Raw genomic sequence first — 21,884 nt, 5'->3', positions numbered from 1 at the left:
TTCCTCTAGGACCGGGCACGTCCTGTATTTGCCGGAAGTCCCACACCCGCGGATCCCAGCCCCCAGCAGGTCTCTGCTCCCAGACCCCGTGGGAAAGAGACCTCTCCGCCTGGTCAGGTGGGCACTCCTGAGGCTGCAGAGCGGAAGAGACCACCAACACTGCCCACCCCTGCCCACATCCCTGGCCCAAGAGAAAACTGTATAAGGCCTCTGGGCTCCCGTGGGGGAGGGCCCAGGAGCAGCAGGACCCCTGCCTGAGACACCACCAGAACCTGAAGGAAACAGACCGGATAAACAGTTCTCTGCACCCAAATCCCGTGGGAGGGAGAGCTAAACCTTCAGAGAGGCAGACAAGCCTGGGAAACCAGAAGAGACTGCTCGCTGCACATACATCTCCGACGCCAGAGGAAAACACCAAAGGCCATCTGGAACCCTGGTGCACTGAAGCTCCCGGAAGGGGCGGCGCATATCTTCCTGGTTGCTGCCGCTGCAGAGAGACCATGGGCAGCACCCCACGAGCGAACTTGAGCCTTGGGACCACAGGTAAGACCAACTTTTCTGCTGCAAGAAAGCTGCCTGGTGAACTCAAGACACAGGCCCACAGGAACAGCTGAAGACCTGTAGAGAGGAAAAACTACACGCCCGAAAGCAGAACACTCTGTCCCCATAACTGACTGAAAGAGAGGAAAACAGTTCTACAGCACTCCTGACACACAGTCTTATAGGACAGTCTAGCCACTGTCAGAAATAGCAGAACAAAGTAACACTAGAGATAATCTGATGGCGAGAGGCAAGCGCAGGAACCCAAGTAACAGAAACCAAGACTACATGGCATCATCGGAGCCCAATTCTCCCACCAAAACAAACATGGAATATCCAAACACACCAGAAAAGCAAGATCTAGTTTCAAAATCATATTTCATCATGATGCTGGAGGACTTCAAGAAAGACGTGAAGAACTCCCTTAGGGAAACACAGGAAAACATTAATAAACAAGTAGAAGCCTACAGAGAGGAATCGCAAAAATCCCTGAAAGAATTCCAGGAAAACACAATCAAACAGTTGAAGGAATTAAAAGTGGAAATAGAAGCAATCAAGAAAGAACACATGGAAACAACCCTGGATATAGAAATCCAAAAGAAGAGACAAGGAGCTGTAGATACAAGCTTCAGCAACAGAATACAAGAGATGGAAGAGAGAATCTCAGGAGCAGAAGATTCCATAGAAATCATTTACTCAACTGTCAAAGATAATGTAAAGCAGAAAAAGCTACTGGTCCAAAACATACAGGAAATCCAGGACTCAATGAGAAGATCAAACCTAAGGATAATAGGTATAGAAGAGAATGAAGACTCCCAGCTCAAAGGACCAGTAAATATCTTCAACAAAATCATAGAAGAAAACTTGCCTAACCTAAAAAAAGAGATACCCATAGACATACAAGAAGCCTACATAACTCCAAATAGATTGGACCAGAAAAGAAACACCACCCGTCACATAATTGTCAAAACACCAAACGCACAAAATAAAGAAAGAATATTAAAAGCAGTAAGGGAAAAAGGTCAAGTAACATATAAAGGCCGACCTATCAGAATCACACCAGATTTCTCGCCAGAAACTATGAAGGCCAGAAGATCCTGGATTGATGTCATACAGACCCTAAGAGAACACAAATGCCAGCCCAGGTTACTGTATCCTGCAAAACTCTCAATTAACATAGATGGAGAAACCAAGATATTCCATGACAAAAACAAATTTACACAATATCTTTCTACAAATCCAGCACTACAAAGGATAATAAATGGTAAAGCCCAACATAAGGAGGCAAGCTATACCCTAGAAGAAGCAAGAAACTAATCGTCTTGGCAACAAAACAAAGAGAATGAAAGCACACAAACATAACCTCACATCCAAATATGAATATAACGGGAAGCAATAATCACTATTCCTTAATATCTCTCAACATCAATGGCCTCAACTCCCCAATAAAAAGACATAGATTAACAAACTGGATACGCAACGAGGACCCTGCATTCTGCTGCCTACAGGAAACACACCTCAGAGACAAAGACAGACATTACCTCAGGGTGAAAGGCTGGAAAACAACTTTCCAAGCAAATGGTCAGAAGAAGCAAGCTGGAGTAGCCATTCTAATATCAAATAAAATCAATTTTCAACTAAAAGTCATCAAAAAAGATAAGGAAGGAAACTTCATATTCATCAAAGGAAAAATCCACCAAGATGAACTCTCAATCCTAAATATCTATGCCCCAAATACAAGGGCACCTACATACATAAAAGAAACCTTACTAAAGCTCAAAACACACATTGCACCTCACACAATAATAGTGGGAGATTTCAACACCCCACTCTCATCAATGGACAGATCATGGAAACAGATATTAAACAGTGATGTCGACAGACTAAGAGAAGTCATGAGCCAAATGGACTTAACGGATATTTATAGAACATTCTATCCTAAAGCAAAAGGATATACCTTCTTCTCAGCTCCTCATGGTACTTTCTCCAAAATTGACCATATAATTGGTCAAAAAACGGGCCTCAACAGGTACAGAAAGATAGACATAATCCCATGCGTGCTATCGGACCACCACGGCCTAAAACTGGTCTTCAATAACAATAGGGAAGAATGCCCACATATACGTGGAAATTGAACAATGCTCTACTGAATGATAACCTGGTCAAGGAAGAAATAAAGAAAGAAATTAAAAACTTTTTAGAATTTAATGAAAATGAAGGTACAACATACCCAAACTTATGGGACACAATGAAAGCTGTGCTAAGAGGAAAACTCATAGCGCTGAGTGCCTGCAGAAAGAAGCAGGAAAGAGCATATGTCAGCAGCTTGACAGCACACCTAAAAGCTCTAGAACAAAAAGAAGCAAATACACCCAGGAGGAGTAGAAGGCAGGAAATAATCAAACTCAGAGCTGAAATCAACCAAGTAGAAACAAAAAGGACCATAGAAAGAATCAACAGAACCAAAAGTTGGTTCTTTGAGAAAATCAACAAGATAGATAGACCCTTAGCCAGACTAACGAGAGGACACAGAGAGTGCGTCCAAATTAACAAAATCAGAAATGAAAAGGGAGACATAACTACAGATTCAGAGGAAATTCAAAAAATCATCAGATCTTACTATAAAAGCCTATATTCAACAAAACTTGAAAATCTGCAGGAAATGGACAATTTCCTAGACAGATACCAGGTACCGAAGTTAAATCAGGAACAGATAAACCAATTAAACAACGCCATAACTCCTAAGGAAATAGAAGCAGTCATTAAAGGTCTCCCAACCAAAAAGAGCCCAGGTCCAGACGGGTTTAGTGCAGAATTCTATCAGACCTTCATAGAAGACCTCGTACCAATATTATCCAAACTATTCCACAAAATTGAAACAGATGGAGCACTACCGAATTCCTTCTATGAAGCCACAATTACTCTTATACCTAAACCACACAAAGACACAACAAAGAAAGAGAACTTCAGACCAATTTCCCTTATGAATATCGATGCAAAAATACTCAATAAAATTCTGGCAAACCGAATCCAAGAGCACATCAAAACAATCATCCACCATGACCAAGTAGGCTTCATCCCATGCATGCAGGGATGGTTTAATATACGTAAAACCATCAACGTGATCCATTATATAAACAAACTGAAAGAACAAAACCACATGATCATTTCATTAGACGCTAAGAAAGCATTTGACAAAATTCAACACCCCTTCATGATAAAAGTCCTGGAAAGAATAGGAATTCAAGGCCCATACCTAAACATAGTAAAAGCCATATACAGCAAACCAGTTGCTAACATTAAACTAAATGGAGAGAAACTTGAAGCATCCACTAAAATCAGGGACTAGACAAGGCTGCCCACTCTCTCCCTACTTATTCAATATAGTTTTTGAAGTTCTAGCCAGAGCAATCAGACAACAAAAGGAGGTCAAGGGGATACAGATTGGAAAAGAAGAAGTCAAAATATCACTACTTGTAGATGATAGTATATTTAAGTGATCCCAAAAGTTCCACCAGAGAACTACTAAAGCTGATAAACAACTTCAGCAAAGTGGCTGGGTATAAAATTAACTCAAATAAATCAGTAGCCTTCCTCTACACAAAAGAGAAACAAGCCGAGAAAGAAATTAGGGAAACGACACCCTTCATAATAGACCCAAATAATATAAAGTACCTCGGTGTGACTTTAACCAAGCAAGTAAAAGATCTGTACAATAAGAAGTCCAAGCCTCTGGAGAAAGAAATTGAAGAAGACCTCAGAAGATGGAAAGATTTCCCAAGCTCATGGATTGGCAGGATTAACATAGTAAAAATGGCCATTTTACCAAAAGCGATCTACAGATTCAATGCAATCCCCATCAAAATACAAATCCAATTCTTCAAAGAATTAGTCAGAACAATTTGCAAATTCATCTGGAGTAACAAAAAACCCAGGATAGCTAAAAATATCCTCAATAATAAAAGGACTTCAGGGGGAATCACTATCCCTGAACTCAAGCAGTATTACAGAGCAATAGTGATAAAAACTGCATGGTATTTGTACAGAGACAGACAGATAGACCAATGGAACAGAATTGAAGACAAAAAACCCAGGATAGCTAAAACTATCCTCAACAATAAAAGGACTTCAGGGGGAATCACTATCCCTGAACTCAAGCATGTATTACAGAGCAATAGTGATAAAAACTGCATGGTATTGGTACAGAAACAGACAGATAGACCAATGGAACAGAATTGAAGACACAGAAATGAACCCACACACCTATGGGCACTTGATTTTTGACAAAGGAGCCAAAACCATCAAATGCAAAAAAGATAGCATTTTCAGCAAATGGTGCTGGTTCAACTGGAGGTCAACATGTAGAAGAATGCAGATCGATCCATGCTTATCACCCTGTACAAAGCTTAAGTCCAAGTCCAAGCTTACCTCCACATCAAACCAGATACACTCAAACTAATAGAAGAAAAACTAGGGCAGCATCTCGAACACATGGGCACTGGAAAAAATTTCCTGAACAAAACACCAGTGGCTTATGCTCTAAGATCATGAATCGACAAATGGGATCTCATAAAACTGCAAAGCTTCTGTAAGGCAAAGGACACTGTGGTTAGGACAAAACGGCAACCAACAGATTGGGAAAAGATCTTTACCAATCCTACAACAGATAGAGGCCTTATATCCAAAATATACAAAGAACTCAAGAAGTTAGACCGCAGGGAGACAAATAACCCTATTAGAAAATGGGGTTCAGAGCTAAACAAAGAATTCACAGCTGAGGAATGCCAAATGGCTGAGAAACACCTAAAGAAATGTTTAACATCTTTAGTCATAAGGGAAATGCAAATCAAAACAACCCTGAGATTTCACCTCACAGCAGTGAGAATGGCTAAGATCAAAACTCAGGTGACAGCAAATGCTGGCGAGGATGTGGAGAAAGAGGAACACTCCTCCATTGTTGGTGGGATTGCAGACTGGTAAAACCATTCTGGAAATCAGTCTGGAGGTTGCTCAGAAAATTGGACATTGAACTGCCTGAGGATCCAGCTATACCTCTCTTGGGCATATACCCATAAGATGCCCCAACATATAAAAAAGACACGTGCTCCACTATGTTCATAGAAGCCTTATTTACAATAGCCAGAAGGTGGAAAGAACCCAGATGCCCTTCAACAGAGGAATGGATACAGAAAATGTGGTACATCTACACAATGGAATATTACTCAGCTATCAAAAACAATGACTTTATGAAATTCGTAGACAAATGGTTGGAACTGGAAAATATCATCCTGAGTGAGGTAACCCAATCACAGAAAAACACACATGGTATGCACTCATTGATAAGTGGCTATTAGCCCAAATGCTTGAATTACCCTAGATGCCTAGAACAAATGAAACTCAAGACGGATGATCAAAATGTGAATGCTTCGCTCCTTCTTTAAAAGGGGAACAAGAATACACTTGGCAGGGAATAGAGAGGCAAAGATTAAAACAGACACAGAAGGAACACCCATTCAGAGCCTGCCCCACATGTGGCCCATACATATACAGCCATCCAATTAGACAAGATGGATGAAGCAAAGAAGTGCAGGCCAACAGGAGCCGGATGTAGATCGCTCCTGAGAGACACAGCCAGAATACAGCAAATACAGAGGCGAATGCCAGCAGCAAACCACTGAACTGAGAATAGGACCCCCATTGAAGGAATCAGAGAAAGAACTGGAAGAGCTCGAAGGGGCTCGTGACCCCTTATGAACAACAATGCCAAGCAACCAGAGCTTCCAGGGACTAAGCCACTACCTAAAGACTATACATGGACTGACCCTGGACTCTGACCTCATAGGAAGCAATGAATATCCTAGTAAGAGCACCAGTGGAAGGGGAAGCCCTGGGTCCTGCTAAGACTGAACCCCCAGTGAACTAGATTATTGGGGGGAGGGAGGCAATGGGGGGAGGATGGGGAGGGGAACACCCATAAGGAAGGGGAGGGTGAAGGATTAGGGGGATGTTTGCCCGGAAACCGGGAAAGGGAATAACACTCGAAATTTAAATAAGAAATACTCAAGTTAATAGTAAAAAAAAAGAAAAAGAAAGAAATACTCAAGTTAATTTTAAAAAAAGAAAGAAAATATATCAAATTAAAAAAAATAAAAAATATGTGTTGGTGATGAACAGCAATGTGGAAGTTTAAGCTAAATAAACTCTTTCCTCCCCACCGCACCCCCCAAAAACGATGTGAACTCTCAGTTTCTGCTTTATCCAACATACCTGCTTCTTGCTGTCTGGCTACCCTGTCACAGTGGACTCTTATCCCTATGTAACCATAAGTCCAAAATAAATCATTCCTTCTATAAGTAGGAAGTATGACTATCAGTCATAGTGTTTTAGGACAGCAATAGAAAAATAACTAGACAATTAGGTTTTATAAATAAAGATGATTGAACCTATACAGGTAGGTGTATATAGATTAAGTGCAAAGACTGTACCATTTTGTATAAGGCACTTAAGCTTCCTCACATTTTGGTTTCTTCCATATGTCCCATTACCAATGCCTCATGAATATAGAGCAATACCTTATATTCGTGTTCCACTAACAAAGTAAAGGAGAGAACTATACAAATTAATGTCACCTAGAATTTTTCCAAGGCATGAATAAAATGTTAAGAATAACTAATACCATCAGAATATGACAGTCGATCAATATTAAAAGATAATGTTGAAAATGGTCCATTTGGTAATTTTCCCACTGGCAACCTAGACATTCTACATGACCAAATAAATAACATTTTCACATTGAATAATTAACCTGGTAGCACCAATAACAGAGGTGGCTTAGTTGGTGACATAGTTTCTTAGCGAGTATGAGTATTTAAGTTTGAATCTTCAGGGCCCGTGTGAAAACCAGGTGTGGTGACACATCCCTATAATCCCAGTGGTGGGAGAGATAAGATACCAGGTCATGGTGTCTAGCTCTTCTAGCTGCATTAGTGAGCCCTAGGCACAATAAAATACTCTGTCTCACAAAATAAGAGGGAGGAGGTACAGAAGAAGACTCCATACATACAGTATACCTGCACATATCTGTGAAAGCATCTAACACACACACACACACACACACGCACACGCACGCGCACGCGCACGCGCGCGCGCGCGCGCGCGCGAGAGAGAGAGAGAGAGAGAGAGAGAGAGAGAGAGAAAAGTTTTTCAAGTTTGAACTAGAGATCCCTTCTGCATAACATTCAACCTCTTCACCCACTAGCTCTTCCATATCCTTCCGTAGGGTGTACCCCTTTGAGTCTTACTTCCACTTTCTATCCATGCCTTCTCCCCAGTCAGCCAGATCTAGTCCAGGTCCCATATCCAGTGCCTATGCAGTACCCAACCTCTAGACTTCCTACAGGACTTACCCTATGTACCATCACCCACAGATCACTTCTGTACCACATCCAAATATCCCACATCTTTCTACAGGGTTTAATCTGGCAGGTCACTCTGACCTTCCCCATCCATGCATGCTCCCCAACCCACCTGGCTTCAAGTGCCTGCACCAAAAATGATGTCTAAGCTTCAGCCAGGACCCTTCTGACCTGTCCTCCCAACCTATAGTGAATACCGTAGCATGTACTAAGATCCATACCACAGTAAACCTTTTAATCCAAACAGATCTACCCCAACAATTAAGACTTGAACCAGGACATACATCTTGCATACTAGACCAATACCTTTGGTCTACCTAACATGATTCCGCCCAGGCCATTTCCAATATCTAGATGCAAACCACCCACAACATCCTCTCTTCTACGTCAATATGATCAATCTGTAACAGACCCAGAAGTAACAAACAGGTTTGCGCATATATATATATATATATATATATATATATATATATATAAAATTGCAAAAATGCCAACAATATTAAAGCCAATATCTTCTCAATAAATGATGCCAGTCCTATAGAAATGCTTTCTGTTTAGAATTACCTAGATGAATTCTGGGACACAGAGTTGAAAGAACTGTAAACTTCATCAAAGAATCTAAGGAATTGAAAGAAAACATAAAGAAACAGCCCAAGGTAATTAGGGATAAAAATTTTAAGGAGAATAAACAACTGGGTGATGCCCAAGAAAACACAGAGTGATGAAAATGATGAAGACAATCTAGAACTTGAGACTGGAATTCAATAAGGCAATAGAAACACGAAGAGGATTCAAAATGAGATGATGATGGGACTGAAAAACTCAGTAATGCATCTAGGAAACTTAATGGAAGTCTCACAAGTAGAATGAATGAAGTATAGAGTATCAAGACTCAAGCAAAGAGTAGAATATCTAAATGAAACACACAAGGAATATGAAAAATATTTTAAACACAAGAACATACATATAAACATAGGTAAGAGAGAAGATTCCCAAGTCACTGGCATAGAACAGACTTCAGCAAAATCACAGAAGACTTCCTCAGACTAAGACAAGACACACCCATAAAGATATAAGAAACACAGAAATCAAATAGGGCCTGAAAAGGAAATACCCATGGCATAGCACAGTTAAAATACTAAATACACAAAACCAAACAAAGCTGTGAGAGGAAAAAGTCACATCTGATGGAAACATCAGTAAAATAACAGTTGGTTTTCCAATGGAAATTTGGAAGCCAGAGGAAGAGCCTGTGGAAATGCATCCCAAGTCCTAAAAGATGATGACAGCAGCCTAGACTAATGTGTCCAGCAAAACTACCCACCAGAACTGAAAGAGAGAAAAAGATTCCAGGATATAACAGCCTTAGAAGAACATTCCAGGATAAAAATCCTCAAAAATTATATCCAGTAAACAAAGCCTGAAAAAAAAATACAGAAAACGGTATTTTAGGCTGAAGAGAGGACCATGTTTAGCAAAGATACTATGTAAGGAAATAAAAGACCACAACTGTTAAAATACAAAGTTCCACTGAGAACACAAAGAACATCAACAACATGATGACTGCAGTTAACATGAATGTTTTAATAAATAACTTTAACAATGGCCTTAGTATTACAATTAAAAGATGGAGACTGACTGAATAGAGAAAATCTACCTACCTGCTGTCTAAAGAAACATACCTCAGCTTTAAAGACAGGCACTTCCCTCAAGTAAAAGGGTGGATAAAAGTACAACAATCAACTGGAACCAGGAAGCAAAAAAGACTTCAAATGAAAACTAATCAGGGGATATAAAAAGGGACAGCTCATTCTAACCAAGGGAACAGTTAATCAAGAAAACATTATTATCCTAAATATATATGCACCAAATTCAGGGGCACCCAATTTCAATTAAAAGTATCTACTACTGGAATTAAAGAAACAGATTAACATCAATCCATTAATAGTAGGTGATTTCAACATCCCATTTTCTCCAATAGGCAGGTCAGCTGAAGGAAAAAATAAATAGAGAAATATCAGAATCAATTTGCATCATACATCCACCTCTTCCTCATCAAGGAAACTTCTCTTTGCAAATGTTGGAGAGCACTACAGAAAATTACAACCAGTCAAAATGTAGAGTTATGCAGCCCAAGCACAATGGACTATGAAACATTTCTTTCACTTGAGACTCAGGGAACACTGCAAAAGAGAAAGCAGAAAGATTATGAGAGCCTGGTAATCAGAGTTTGCCGTGAGACTTTACCTCCTAATATATCAGAAGCTAAAGTCTCCCCAACATGACTTCCTAAACATGACTCAAACAAGGGCAACAAGAAGCACGCCAATAGAGGAAAGACCATGAGGCCTCAATCCTACACAAATAACTATACACAACTAAAAAATGCTGACTGTGGCAGAAATAGTCTTTTCCAGGGAAGAGCATATCAGTTGGTTACTCAATACCAAATGGTAAGCCCTGAAAACATATTTGTAAGTAAATATAGACTGAACAGATTATATTTAGAAATAATATATTGATATTGTATTTTTTTAAAGTTTGAACTGTTATGAATAAGACTTAAAAGGGAAGGATCACTTACATAGCTCTATGACTATCCTACTACATGAACATGGTCATAGAGATATTGAATATCCTTTGCTGAAGTCATCTGCTTTGAGTCATCAGATTTTACAGACCTAAATCTAGAATGCCTATGAATAATTTAGACTGAGAATGGAATGGAATAGACAGGCTGAGAAATAACATGATAAGAGCAGAAAAGCAAGGACAGTGGAGCAGATGGCTACAGATTATTATCTGTCATTAGCAAGAAGTTGTAAAACCATCTGTTTATTTTTTCATTTGTTCTTACTTTTGAGTAAAATCAGGAATATACCCAAGACTGATTAATCTTTGATCTGCTATTCCTTAAAGCTAATAACTTACAAAATGATTGTACATATGTGTTCCATAACAGTTTGATAGAGTCAAGACTGTGCACATAAAAGCCTCAAAGAGGAATGGTGATATTCATGGTTTAAGGGAAGACACAAGGGTCTAGCGTTTCTAGAATCCAGAAGAACATGGGGTGTGCTGAAAAGAATTGCAACAAAGAGACCAATATATCATATAAACTTCCAACCAAAGTCATGGAAATGAGAAGCTTGTCTCCCAGGAGTGCTGACACACCTGAGAATACAGGTGAGACCACTCCCTCTGCTCAGAGGGATCTGCTTGGACCCCTCAGGACACAGGAACCCAGGAGCAGTCTTGGACAGGATCCTTCCAGTTTCTGCCTGCACCCGGAGCTGACCTAGTCCCACAGTTCTTTGTACCCAAATCCCGTGGGAGAGAGAGCTGAACTGTCAGAAGTGTAGACAATCATGAGAGCTCAGGGGAGACCTCCACTTCGGCTCACATTCTTGGCCCAAGAGGAACCTGCCTAGAGCCCTCTGGGCAAAGGAACATAGGAGCACTAAGGGACAGGGTCCTTCTGGTCTCTGCCAGTGCTCAAAGCTGAATGCCAGTCTCCAGGAGCACTGACGTACCTGAGAGCAGAGGTAAAACCACCACTTCTGCTCAGAGGGACCTTCTTGAACCCCTCAGGACACAGGAACCCAGGAGCAGTTTGGGACAGGATTCTTCTGGTTTCCTCCTGTGCCTAGAGCTAACCCTGTGCCACAGCTCTCAGTACCCAGATCCCTCAGGGAAAGAGTAGATCTCCAAGGAGTGCTGACACACAGGCTTATAGGAGAGTCAAGCCACTGTCAGGGACAGCAAGACAAGTTAACACCAGAGACAGCCTGATGGCGAAAGGCAAATGCAGGAACTTAAGCAACAGAAACGAAGACCACTTGGCATCATCAGAGCCCAGTTTTCCCACCAAAGCAAGCCCTGGATACCCCAACACACTGGAAAAGCAAGATTTTGATTTAAAATCACAACTCATGATGATATTAAAGGACTTTAAGAAAGACATAAATAGGGGTTGGGGATTTAGCTCAGTGGTAGAGCGCTTGCCTAGCAAGCGCAAGGCCCTGAGTTCCGTCCCCAGCTCGAAAAAAAAAAGAAAAAAAAAGACATAAATAACTCCCTTAAAGAAATACAGGACAACACAGGTAAACAGATAGAAGCGCTTAAAGAGGACACACAAAAATCCCTTAAAGAACTACAGGAAAACACAATCAAACAGGTAAAGGAATTGAACAAAACCATCCATAAGAACTACAATATCGGGGCTGGGGATTTAGCTCAGTGGTAGAGCGCTTACCTAGGAAGCGCAAGGCCCTGGGTTCGGTCCCCAGCTCCGAAAAAAAGAACAAAAAAAAAAAAAAAAAAAAAAGAAGAACTACAATATCAACCAAACTCCCCAGAGCTCCCAGGGACTGAACCACCATCGCAAGAGTACACAGGGATGGACCTCTAGTTCCAGCCACATAAGTATCAGAGGATCGTGTTGTTGGGCATCAGTGGGAGGAGAGGCCCTTGGTCATGTGAAGGCTCGATGTCCCAGTGTACAGGAATGTCAGGACAGGGAGGTGGGAGGGAGTGAGTGGATGGGTAAGGGAGCACCCTCATAGAAGCAGGGGGTGGGGAATGGGATGTAGGTGTTCTGGGGGGGGGTTAAACCAGGAAAGGGGATATAACATTTGAAATGTAAATAAATAAAATACCCAATTAAAAATGTAAAAAAATACAAATATAGAAAAAGAAATGCTGTAGTTGAAAGCACAAAAATAGAAATGATCTGATGTAAGAAGATTTTTAAAGCATTGAAAAAGTGATCATAGCAAAAGCTTTGTGAAATGGGGACATAGTATGTACACCTCCAAGAATAGACATTATGAGAAAATTAAGAATTGTAAAGCACAGACTGGGTAGATGGGCAATGGAAAAAGCACTTGTTCTTAAAGATGAATGACCTGAATCCAGGTTCCTAGCACCTACATGAAAGCCAAGCATGACTACTCATGCCAGGAATCTACCATTGAGGAGGAGGCAGGTGGATCCCAGAAGTTTATTGACTAGCCAGCCTAGCTGATATAAAATTAGTGGCAAGTTCAATGAAGGACATGTCCCCAAAATAAGGTCAGTAATGGTAGAAGAAAGTATTTAATGTCCTCCTCCGGCTTTCTTGAGAATATTCAGTCACAAACACCCCCCAGAAACACATACATATGGATGCATCATGCAAAGACACACATAAATTGAAAAGCACCACATATTGTAGATAAAAAATATTAGCCGCTATCATCATCAACAGCATTACTAAGATGAACACCAAGATTTTCTTTCCTAAGGGAAAATACAGTGGCTTAATGGGCATGGGCTTATAAATATTAAGGATACTTTCCTATGTGTAGGACAATTTCCTAGAGCAGATAGGAAAAAGATAAATAAACCGTAATGACTACTGGTTCAAAATGATACAGCTTTCAGTTCTTCGATGTGGACTACTTCAGTAAATACCTTATACTTCAGTGGTTCTCAACCTCCCTAATGTTTCAACCCTTCAATACGGTTCCCCGGGATGTGGTGACCCCAAGCCATAAAATTATTTCACTGCAACTTCATAACTATAGTTTTGCTACTGTTATGAATCATAATGCAAATATATGATATGCAGGATAACTGATATGTGGTCCCTGTGAAAAGGTCATTTGACACCCCCCAAATGGTTGTGACACACAGGATGGAATCATTGTTCTCGTTGCTTCTTAATTATACAAATTCTTCTACATATCTACTCACACTTAGTGCTAAAGTATTCATTCTTAAACATCTTCAAGTCTTTCTACCTGAGTATGAAAATGTAGAGAAATGTATATAGAAATATTATCTCTATATGTATTTATAACCACAGCTAGAAGTAGCTTCAACACTTGCATCCTAATGCTCATTCTTCCGATATATGTTGATGCTAAGACTTGGAGGTCTGTAATAGATGGAAGATCTGTACCACATAATATCAGAAAAGAGAGCTGGCAATCCACGGCACAAATTTTGCTACAACAAAATAACTGGCAAGCTGGCTACCCTGAGTTGAGTCGAATTACAGAGTTTAATCTAAAGAGATTCCACTTCCCACCAATGTATTTATCTATTTCACTTTTTAAAAATACTCACTCTGTTTTGGGAACAGCTTTTCTTAGCCAGAAGAAATCAGACTGTGCTAAATACTTGCGGGTTTGCAGTACGTTGCCAAAGTAGTCCGATTCTGAAAATTTGATCTGCATAAAACAAACCACATCATTATTGTTCTAAATGCAGATAAGAGATGGTTTTAAAAATAGACTCCAGCCCACCAAGGAGCAGCCAGAAGAGAAGCTATGGCCCTCACAACATCACTCAGCAATAACTCAAGATTCACAAAGCCATGAAATTTAATCTCAGTGATTTTCTTTTAACATAAAAAAGCTCAAAAATCAATATGGTCATTTCTGGATCACAGGGAAGAAAACAAGAAAAGCTTCGGTTATTTACGATGTGTTCCATTTACTTTATAATTGAAAAATCCACTTTAAACTTTGCCAAACATATCTTAGATCTGAAATTTCTTGGCTCATGAGTTCTTGATCCTTTCTAAATTTATTTGTCACATAAGATCCTTCTAATCACATTCAGAGTATTCAGCTGAAATCTTATTTAGCTTATAGTTGACAATTTAGTCAAAAGTTAAAATCTAATTTACTGTAATTGGCATTTGTTTATAAAGGAGAAAATGAAATTAATTCACAAACCTATTTTCCACCCTAAGTGCAATAGAGTCACCTAAATAATGTAATTATTAACAAGATTTATCTATTAACACTAATATAGGATCTGATTACCAAAAAGCAAAATTACAGAGACAAGTCACAGATTATAGACTGCATGGGACTAAGGGGAAATGAGGAGTCACAACAGTGTTGTATACTAAGATAATAGTTTATATTTAGTTAGGTTTTTTTCCCCTGGAATAAGAGTAACAAACACTTTCAATTCTACTGCATTTCCATCCAAAACTAGCACTGCTTCACACATGTATTATATTGGTATTTGTAATATGGTAAAAGCAATAGTTTGTAGTGATCTTGAAAGCATTGCTTCTAAAATCTCTTATTGGCATAATAAATTTAAAAGTGGAATAGATATGTAACTGCCATTAATAAGAAAAGTCTATGTGAGTAAGTAAGCAACCAGGAATAAATTCCTTTCTAAAAGTGCTCACTCTATTTGGCTATAATAATTGCACAAGAGAGTAGGATTCACTGACACTATCTTACATGTATACAAGGCTTGATCATATTTTCTCACCCTATTATCTGTCTACACTTATTTCTTTCCTATTCCTACTGGTCCTTTTCCTACTCTATGTTATCTCCCACTTCTCCTGCTATATTTTTCCTTCCCACAAATAAGAGAAAGTATGTCATATTTGTCTTCCCAAACTCTTAACATTCTGCTCTCTAGATCTTTTTACTTTTACCTTGCCCTTCTAATGAACACCCACTGTGCAGTGCCAAGAAAGCTACAAAAAGGCTGGATTTCAGGAAAAGAATACTATGTGCAAATGTGATTTTTTAATTTTTTATTGAAATTTTTATACAGGTATATAATGTGCCCTGGTCATATCCATCTCCTACTCCCTCCCTTCAGCTCCCTCAACCACTTTGACAGATTTCCCATCTTCCTTCCAACTTCATTTATTCTTATCTTTATAACATACTAAATTCAATAAATGTTTCCCATAGGTATATGGGGGGGTGTTATATAATGAGAATCTTATTTTTAAATTGACAGAATGCTGATTATGCACCATTCTTTTTTATTTAGTTTTGGTTAGTTGGGTGGGTGGGTGGGTGGGTGGTTTTTCAAGACAGGGTATCTCTGTGTAGCTCTGGCTGTCCTAGAGATTTGCCTGCCTCTCCCTCCTGAATGCTGAGATTAAAGGCATGTGCTGCCACTGCCCTGCATACAACTCCCATTCTTTTAAAGGCTGAAAAAGAAAACATCGTAAGCTACTCAATTTAAAAAAAAAAACCTTACTGAGTCTAAAACTCAAAAACAATATCTTACTAGCTATGGCTTTTTTGATAACTTTAAACCACAATTTATATTACTTTGTATGTATATGTATGCGTACCTTAGCATGTAGATATATGTGTACACCATATTCATGCATGCCCCACAGAGGCAATAGAGGGCCTCAGATCTCTTGGAACTGGAGTTCCAGGTGGATGTTACCCACCTAGTGTAGGTGCTAAGAACCAAACCCAGGTCCTCTTCAAGAACAGCAAATACTCTGAACTGCTGAGCCAATGCTGTAGTTCTTTTTAAAGTAAAAAGGAACTAAATACAGCCAGTGAAAATGGTTGAAACCCACAGACATTGCATTATAAACAATATGATGGTTAAAGCCTTAGTAGATAACCTGGTTGTTAGCCAAGGTCTATCTCACATTTATCTGATCCCAAACATAGAATAGATATTATGTCTCAGAAGAAACTTTTTGTTAAGTGTCTCAGATAGGTTTTACTTCTGTGAGCAGACACCAAGTCCAAGGAACCTCTTACAAAGAACAACATTTAATTGGGGCTGTCTTACTGATTGAGAAGTTCAGCCCATTATCATCAAGGTGGCATGGCAGCATCCAGGTAGGCATGGTACAGGAGGAGCTGAGAGTTCAACACCTTCATCTGAAGGCTGCAAGCAGAATACTCACTTCCAGGGAGCTAGGATAAATGGTCTTCAAGCCCACACCCATAGTGACATCCTTACTCCAACAAGGTCTCACCTCCTAATAGTGCCACTCCCTGGGTCAAGCATATACACACCATCACAATGAGTCATGTCAATCTTCCCAAAAGACAAGGCAAAAATATTAAGCCAGGGATAAAACAGCTGAATACACACTGAGAATGAAGGAAATGAAAATATGGATTCCTGGCAACAGTGCCATTTTGCTTGACCAAAATATTTAAGAAAGTGACTCCAAAATGTCCCTTCTTAAAACTACTTAGACTGGAGAGACAGGGCTGATAAATGAAGTACAACATGGTTGCATAATAGAAAGCAGTACAGAAGTTTAGATGAATGTCCTATGTGCATGAACTTTAAATATTCTCAAAAACAAGGTTAATAATGTAAGTCATATGTATGAGAAAATGTTTTCATGAAAAAGCATCAGGACGTGGAGAAGTTGTAGGAGGAGTTGGGAAGATCAAATATATTATATTATGATTGAAACATTGTATTGAAATGTATATTAAAACACTTCTCAGTCTTTTGTCTAATATCAAGTGTATAACATGGAAAACAATATTACATTATTGTTTGTGCACCATTTATGAATCAAAAGGTTATGCCAATAAGATTAAATTTAAGACAGTGTTTATATTTTGAAGAAGATAAAAATGGGGAAAAGAGTTTAAATCAGAAATCATGATATATAGAACTTAAAATGTACCTACTTTATTCATTGAACATTTATGTGTATGCCAGGCAGTGAAATACACCTGTCATCTAGGTGCCTAAGATGCTAAAGCAGGAGGATTACTCAAGCCTAGAACTTTGAGGATATCCAGAGCAACATAATGCAACCATCATTTCTTAATAATAATAATTATTATTGTTTTTATTTAAATAATAATACATATGAAAATGCATGTATAAAATTAGTTTGATAATATTTGTTTAATATAAACCCTTAACCTATTTTACATATGATAATACTAAAATGTTTCATAATTGAAAGAAATATTAGTATTGATTCTATTTTAAGATAGAGAATTTCTCTTAGCCTAAAATAAAAACAGAAAGCATGTTTTAGGAAGCCATATTAATTAGCAATCCTAAGACATCTCTGGGCCATAGAGCTAAAGGATATGTCCAGGACCTTCGGAATATGATTATAACTAATAGAAAATTCAGATATGTTCTTGAGTTCAGATTATCCTTTCATACACATTATTAATTTTGTCATATCAGTGAAGTCATTTTTTAATGTTTTTAAATGATTTATTCATTCTTATGTACTTCTGCCTGGTGGTGCACACAGAGGTTATCAGAACCCCTGGAACTGGAATTACAGACAGTTGTGAGCTGTCATGTGGGTGTTGGGAATTGAACCCAGTTCCTTTGGTGGAACAACCAGAGTTCTTAACCTCTGAGCCATCTCTCCAGCCCCTGGAGTCCATTTTTTACTGAGTTTGCTAACTTCACTACATTCCTGTTACATCTATAAAACCAAAAACTAACATTTAAGTTGGTTCAGAGGCTTTAGAGAGAGAACCATTCCCAAACTTCCTAGGCATGTAGTGCCATGTACCTGTAATCACAGCACTTGGCAGGCTGAGATAGGAGGATTGGGACTTGAAAGCTTAGTTTGTCTACCTTCCAAATAATACTTTTGTATTGTTTTATTTACTAAGCTGAAAATATTTATAAATTCTTAAACTGGCTTAATTGAACTACCACAATTAATGGTGTTACACCATTCACAAGAACACAACTTGGTTTTTTGGTGGTGGTGGTGGTGGTGGTGGTGGTGGTGGTGGTGGTGGTGGTGGTGGTGGTGAAGTGTAGAGAGCAGACCATCATTTGTGGTATCTGATAGGCAGAAACTAGAGAGTGTAGAACCAGATAAGCTACACATTCTAAACTATTTGGCTCCTAATTTAGTGTTATTCTTTTTGGTTCAAATAGGAAAACTCAGTGATTCAACAAAGAGAGAGAACAACAAAAGAAAAGGTAAGAATCAATTGGTTCTTATATGGAAGAAGGGAGTGGGCATCTTTCTTGGTGTGATATAGTAGATCTGTTAAAAGAATATAAGCAAAGGTCTATGGAGACAGTGACAACACAAAATGTTAACTGTAAAGGAAAAGCATAAACTGTGTGTTAACACAAATGACAGCTATAGAGAAACAGAAAATAATAATGGACTCTAACAGAATTATATTGAAGTACAAATATTGTAGGTGGCTTTTGTTCCTTTCCTCTGCCTCTAAAATGCTCTACCCTCTGATACTTTGATAATTTAAATTTTCTCATACAGCATATTGGTGAGAAAAACTTGGAAGTCCAGCAACCTTTGAGAAAGTTTTCTTTGTTGTACAGGCAGAAGCAAAAGTGAATGCTCACAAACATTCTAAAAGTGTTAAAGCTCTACAAGGGACAAATTGGGTCAAAGGCCTCTTGTCCTTTCAGTTACTAAAGAAAATCAAGGTCAAGTTGATAATGACTTTCAATCAATTCCATTTTGGTCTTTCAACTGAATGACCTTTGTGGAACTAGTTGGGATTCTTGTGGCACTATGTTGGAACCGTTATCCAGATTGTTAAAATGGATCCAAGATTCCCCTTCTTGGAGATGCTACCCTAGATGCAAAGTACCAATTCCCACCAGTTAAATAGAAGAATAAAGTTATCATTTCCCTCTTCTCCACTACTCAACTTAGGTGAAGGACCTGCAATACAAGGAGAACAAGAAAATATGTTCATGGATTTTTAGGTTTTTGTTTTGTTCTTGTTTGTTTGTTTGGTAGAAAAGTAAGGCTATGTTTATAAGACACTGCCTATGCCAACAGAAGCAGAGATCTCCCATTTACTCAAATCTACTTAAGGATGCTCAGAAATATGTCAAGTATCTGTATGACTTTATGAACCCGAAGACATTTTTGAATATTAATTGAGTCTATATTTCAAATTTATATTTCCCTTCTTTAAATAATGGATGAAAATAAAAGATAGATGTGCTCATGTGAAGTGAATGAGACGCATCTGTCTCTGTCTCTCTATTTCTCTGTGTCTCTGTCTCTCTCTGTCTCTTCCCCCCCACCCACACACATACACACACACACACACGGGTATAAACATATATGTATACAAACAGGGATGTGTTTCAAAATGTTTAACCGTCTACATATATAATATAACATAGAAATTTCCCATAAGTAGGCATGTAGTGATGACCAAGAGTCTCAGCCAATACACCATAAAGTCCTCAACACATGTCCTGCCTGTATGGTAGGTTGGGAGAGCAGCACTTTATCTGCTCTTGCCAGTAAAGTACTGCAGATGAAAGCTACTGTGTGAGAGATGAAGAGACCTGGTTAGAAGACTGAAGGTACCAAGGCATTCCATGTTCTGTGCCTATTCTTAGCTCTACAATGCCATGGTAACTATGAGTTACTTCAGATAGCTAAGAACAACATTCTTTTTTTTTTAACCAAAGGATGAATAATTACCATAATATTTTAATGGAGTATTTTACCCAAAAATCATCACAGTGTTTCAGTGACGCTATTATTCACACACACACACACAAAGACAAACAGAGACAGAGACAGACTTTGGCTAGAAGAGAGAAAAATCTTGAGTTACTAATGTCTGGCTTACCTCAACTTCCCTTTCTCCCCCACCTTCCAACCTATTTCCTCTGATTGAAATACCCAGTGTAAGTTTTTTTTTTCTCTTTTAAAACTGGTAAAAACTCACTTTTCAGTCTACTTCCATTAAGCATCAGTGAAATAGAATATATACTAATAAGACTAATTTGAACACTGATTGACACTTCCCTTCTTCATACTGATGTCATTTCAAACGAAGGGTAGATCATTTCTCCTTGCTCTTAACAAAGACTGCAGAAAAACTGTTGTTGTTCACAAACGAATGGCACGGTGTCTCAATTTGCCTTGTCATTCTCAGAGGGGAAATGATATTCTCTGATTCTTTTTCATTTGCCTCTCAACTCTTTTCATTTCTTCTTATCTTCACATGAGCTCAACTACAATTTGAACCCTTTCTCCCTGACCTCCCTCTGATCCGTCTCCTAATCGCTCTCCTCTTTCCTTTTTTATGTGTGCCTGATGAATCCTATCTTCTTCACCTGGGTCATATTGAGCAAGCTGCTTTTCATTTCTAACAGCTCCTTATGTTCAGAGTTTGTACTAGCATGAATTGTTCACAGGCTCTCTAATAATCCTTATCTACATGTTTATTAAAACTGAAAACACAGTCCTACTGTGTATGCAGGATATTTCAGTCATTTTTCGATTAACCTCAGTGGCATGATTTACAATTGCATCATCCCTTAAACTCTTTTCTTGTTGGGCTAATTCATTTTTCTCTATCAGTTTCTAAACACAAATGTATTTTGATTTTGTTCACCACTGGCTTTTTCAACTGGCAGAAATGCTTGGATATAATTTCAATTTGTTTTGGCAATGAGTCAGATGCAAATTTCTTTACAAAAGTGCTTTAAAATCTTGGTAGCTGATGGCTGCAATTGAGACCCTGGAAAAGTGTATACTGTTTGATATCTGCTTTCTTTTCACAAAAGATACAGTGTTCGGTGAAGCCTTAAATCTGGGACTCTCAATTTGGACAGCAGCAGACTGCCAAGAAAACCTGATCAACAAGCAAGCTCTGAATGCTGCCTGATTGGATTAAGGCTTGGGCCAGTTCCATCTATATAGCCTTTTAAATCAATTTGAGGGACCTGGATACTGCATGCATTAATTCATGATGACTTTGACTTTTCCAGACCAAAAACAAATGAACAAAAAAAAAAACCTACCACTATCGTAACTGCAAATTGAAGATGTCATAGCTAATGCTCATGTTCGTGTTTATGTGCCTGTGCAGGCTCTGAATATTTTATTTCATCCTTATAACAGTCCTGTATAGGAGCGATTACTAGCATTCATTTTGCAGATGATGAAATTGAGGCACAGAGAAGACACATAATCTGTGTCAAGTCCCACAGGTAGTAAATGAAAGCCTGAGAATTTTAAGCATTTGATTCCTAGGTTCATGCTCATAACCACTACCTTCCCATATCCATACTTGGAATACTTACCAATGTCACATAATCATCTAGGTAAGTCTCCTGGATCTCCTTCTAGAGTACTATGTAGCCTACAGATGCTATTCTCAATCACAAAAGTTCTCATTTTGACCC

The 21,884-nt window shown here is 38.8% G+C and overlaps 1 protein-coding gene across 2 annotated transcripts in view; it reads right to left on the bottom strand.

Moving 5' to 3' along the window:
* Phex (phosphate regulating endopeptidase X-linked) overlaps window positions 1-21,884 on the bottom strand; it is a 248,666-nt gene that overhangs the window by 74,904 nt on the left and 151,878 nt on the right. For both annotated transcript variants that reach the window (XM_039099503.2, NM_013004.2), the window contains one exon: window positions 14,067-14,170. In XM_039099503.2, the coding sequence (XP_038955431.1) occupies window positions 14,067-14,170 (104 nt within the window). The remainder of the gene's footprint in view (window positions 1-14,066; window positions 14,171-21,884) is intronic.

Source organism: Rattus norvegicus, chromosome X (genome assembly GCF_036323735.1).
Source record: "Rattus norvegicus strain BN/NHsdMcwi chromosome X, GRCr8, whole genome shotgun sequence".
In the NCBI taxonomy this organism is placed as follows: domain Eukaryota; kingdom Metazoa; phylum Chordata; class Mammalia; order Rodentia; family Muridae; genus Rattus; species Rattus norvegicus.
The sequence above is the reverse complement of the archived record's forward strand: the minus strand, read 5'-3'. Positions and strand labels throughout refer to the sequence as shown.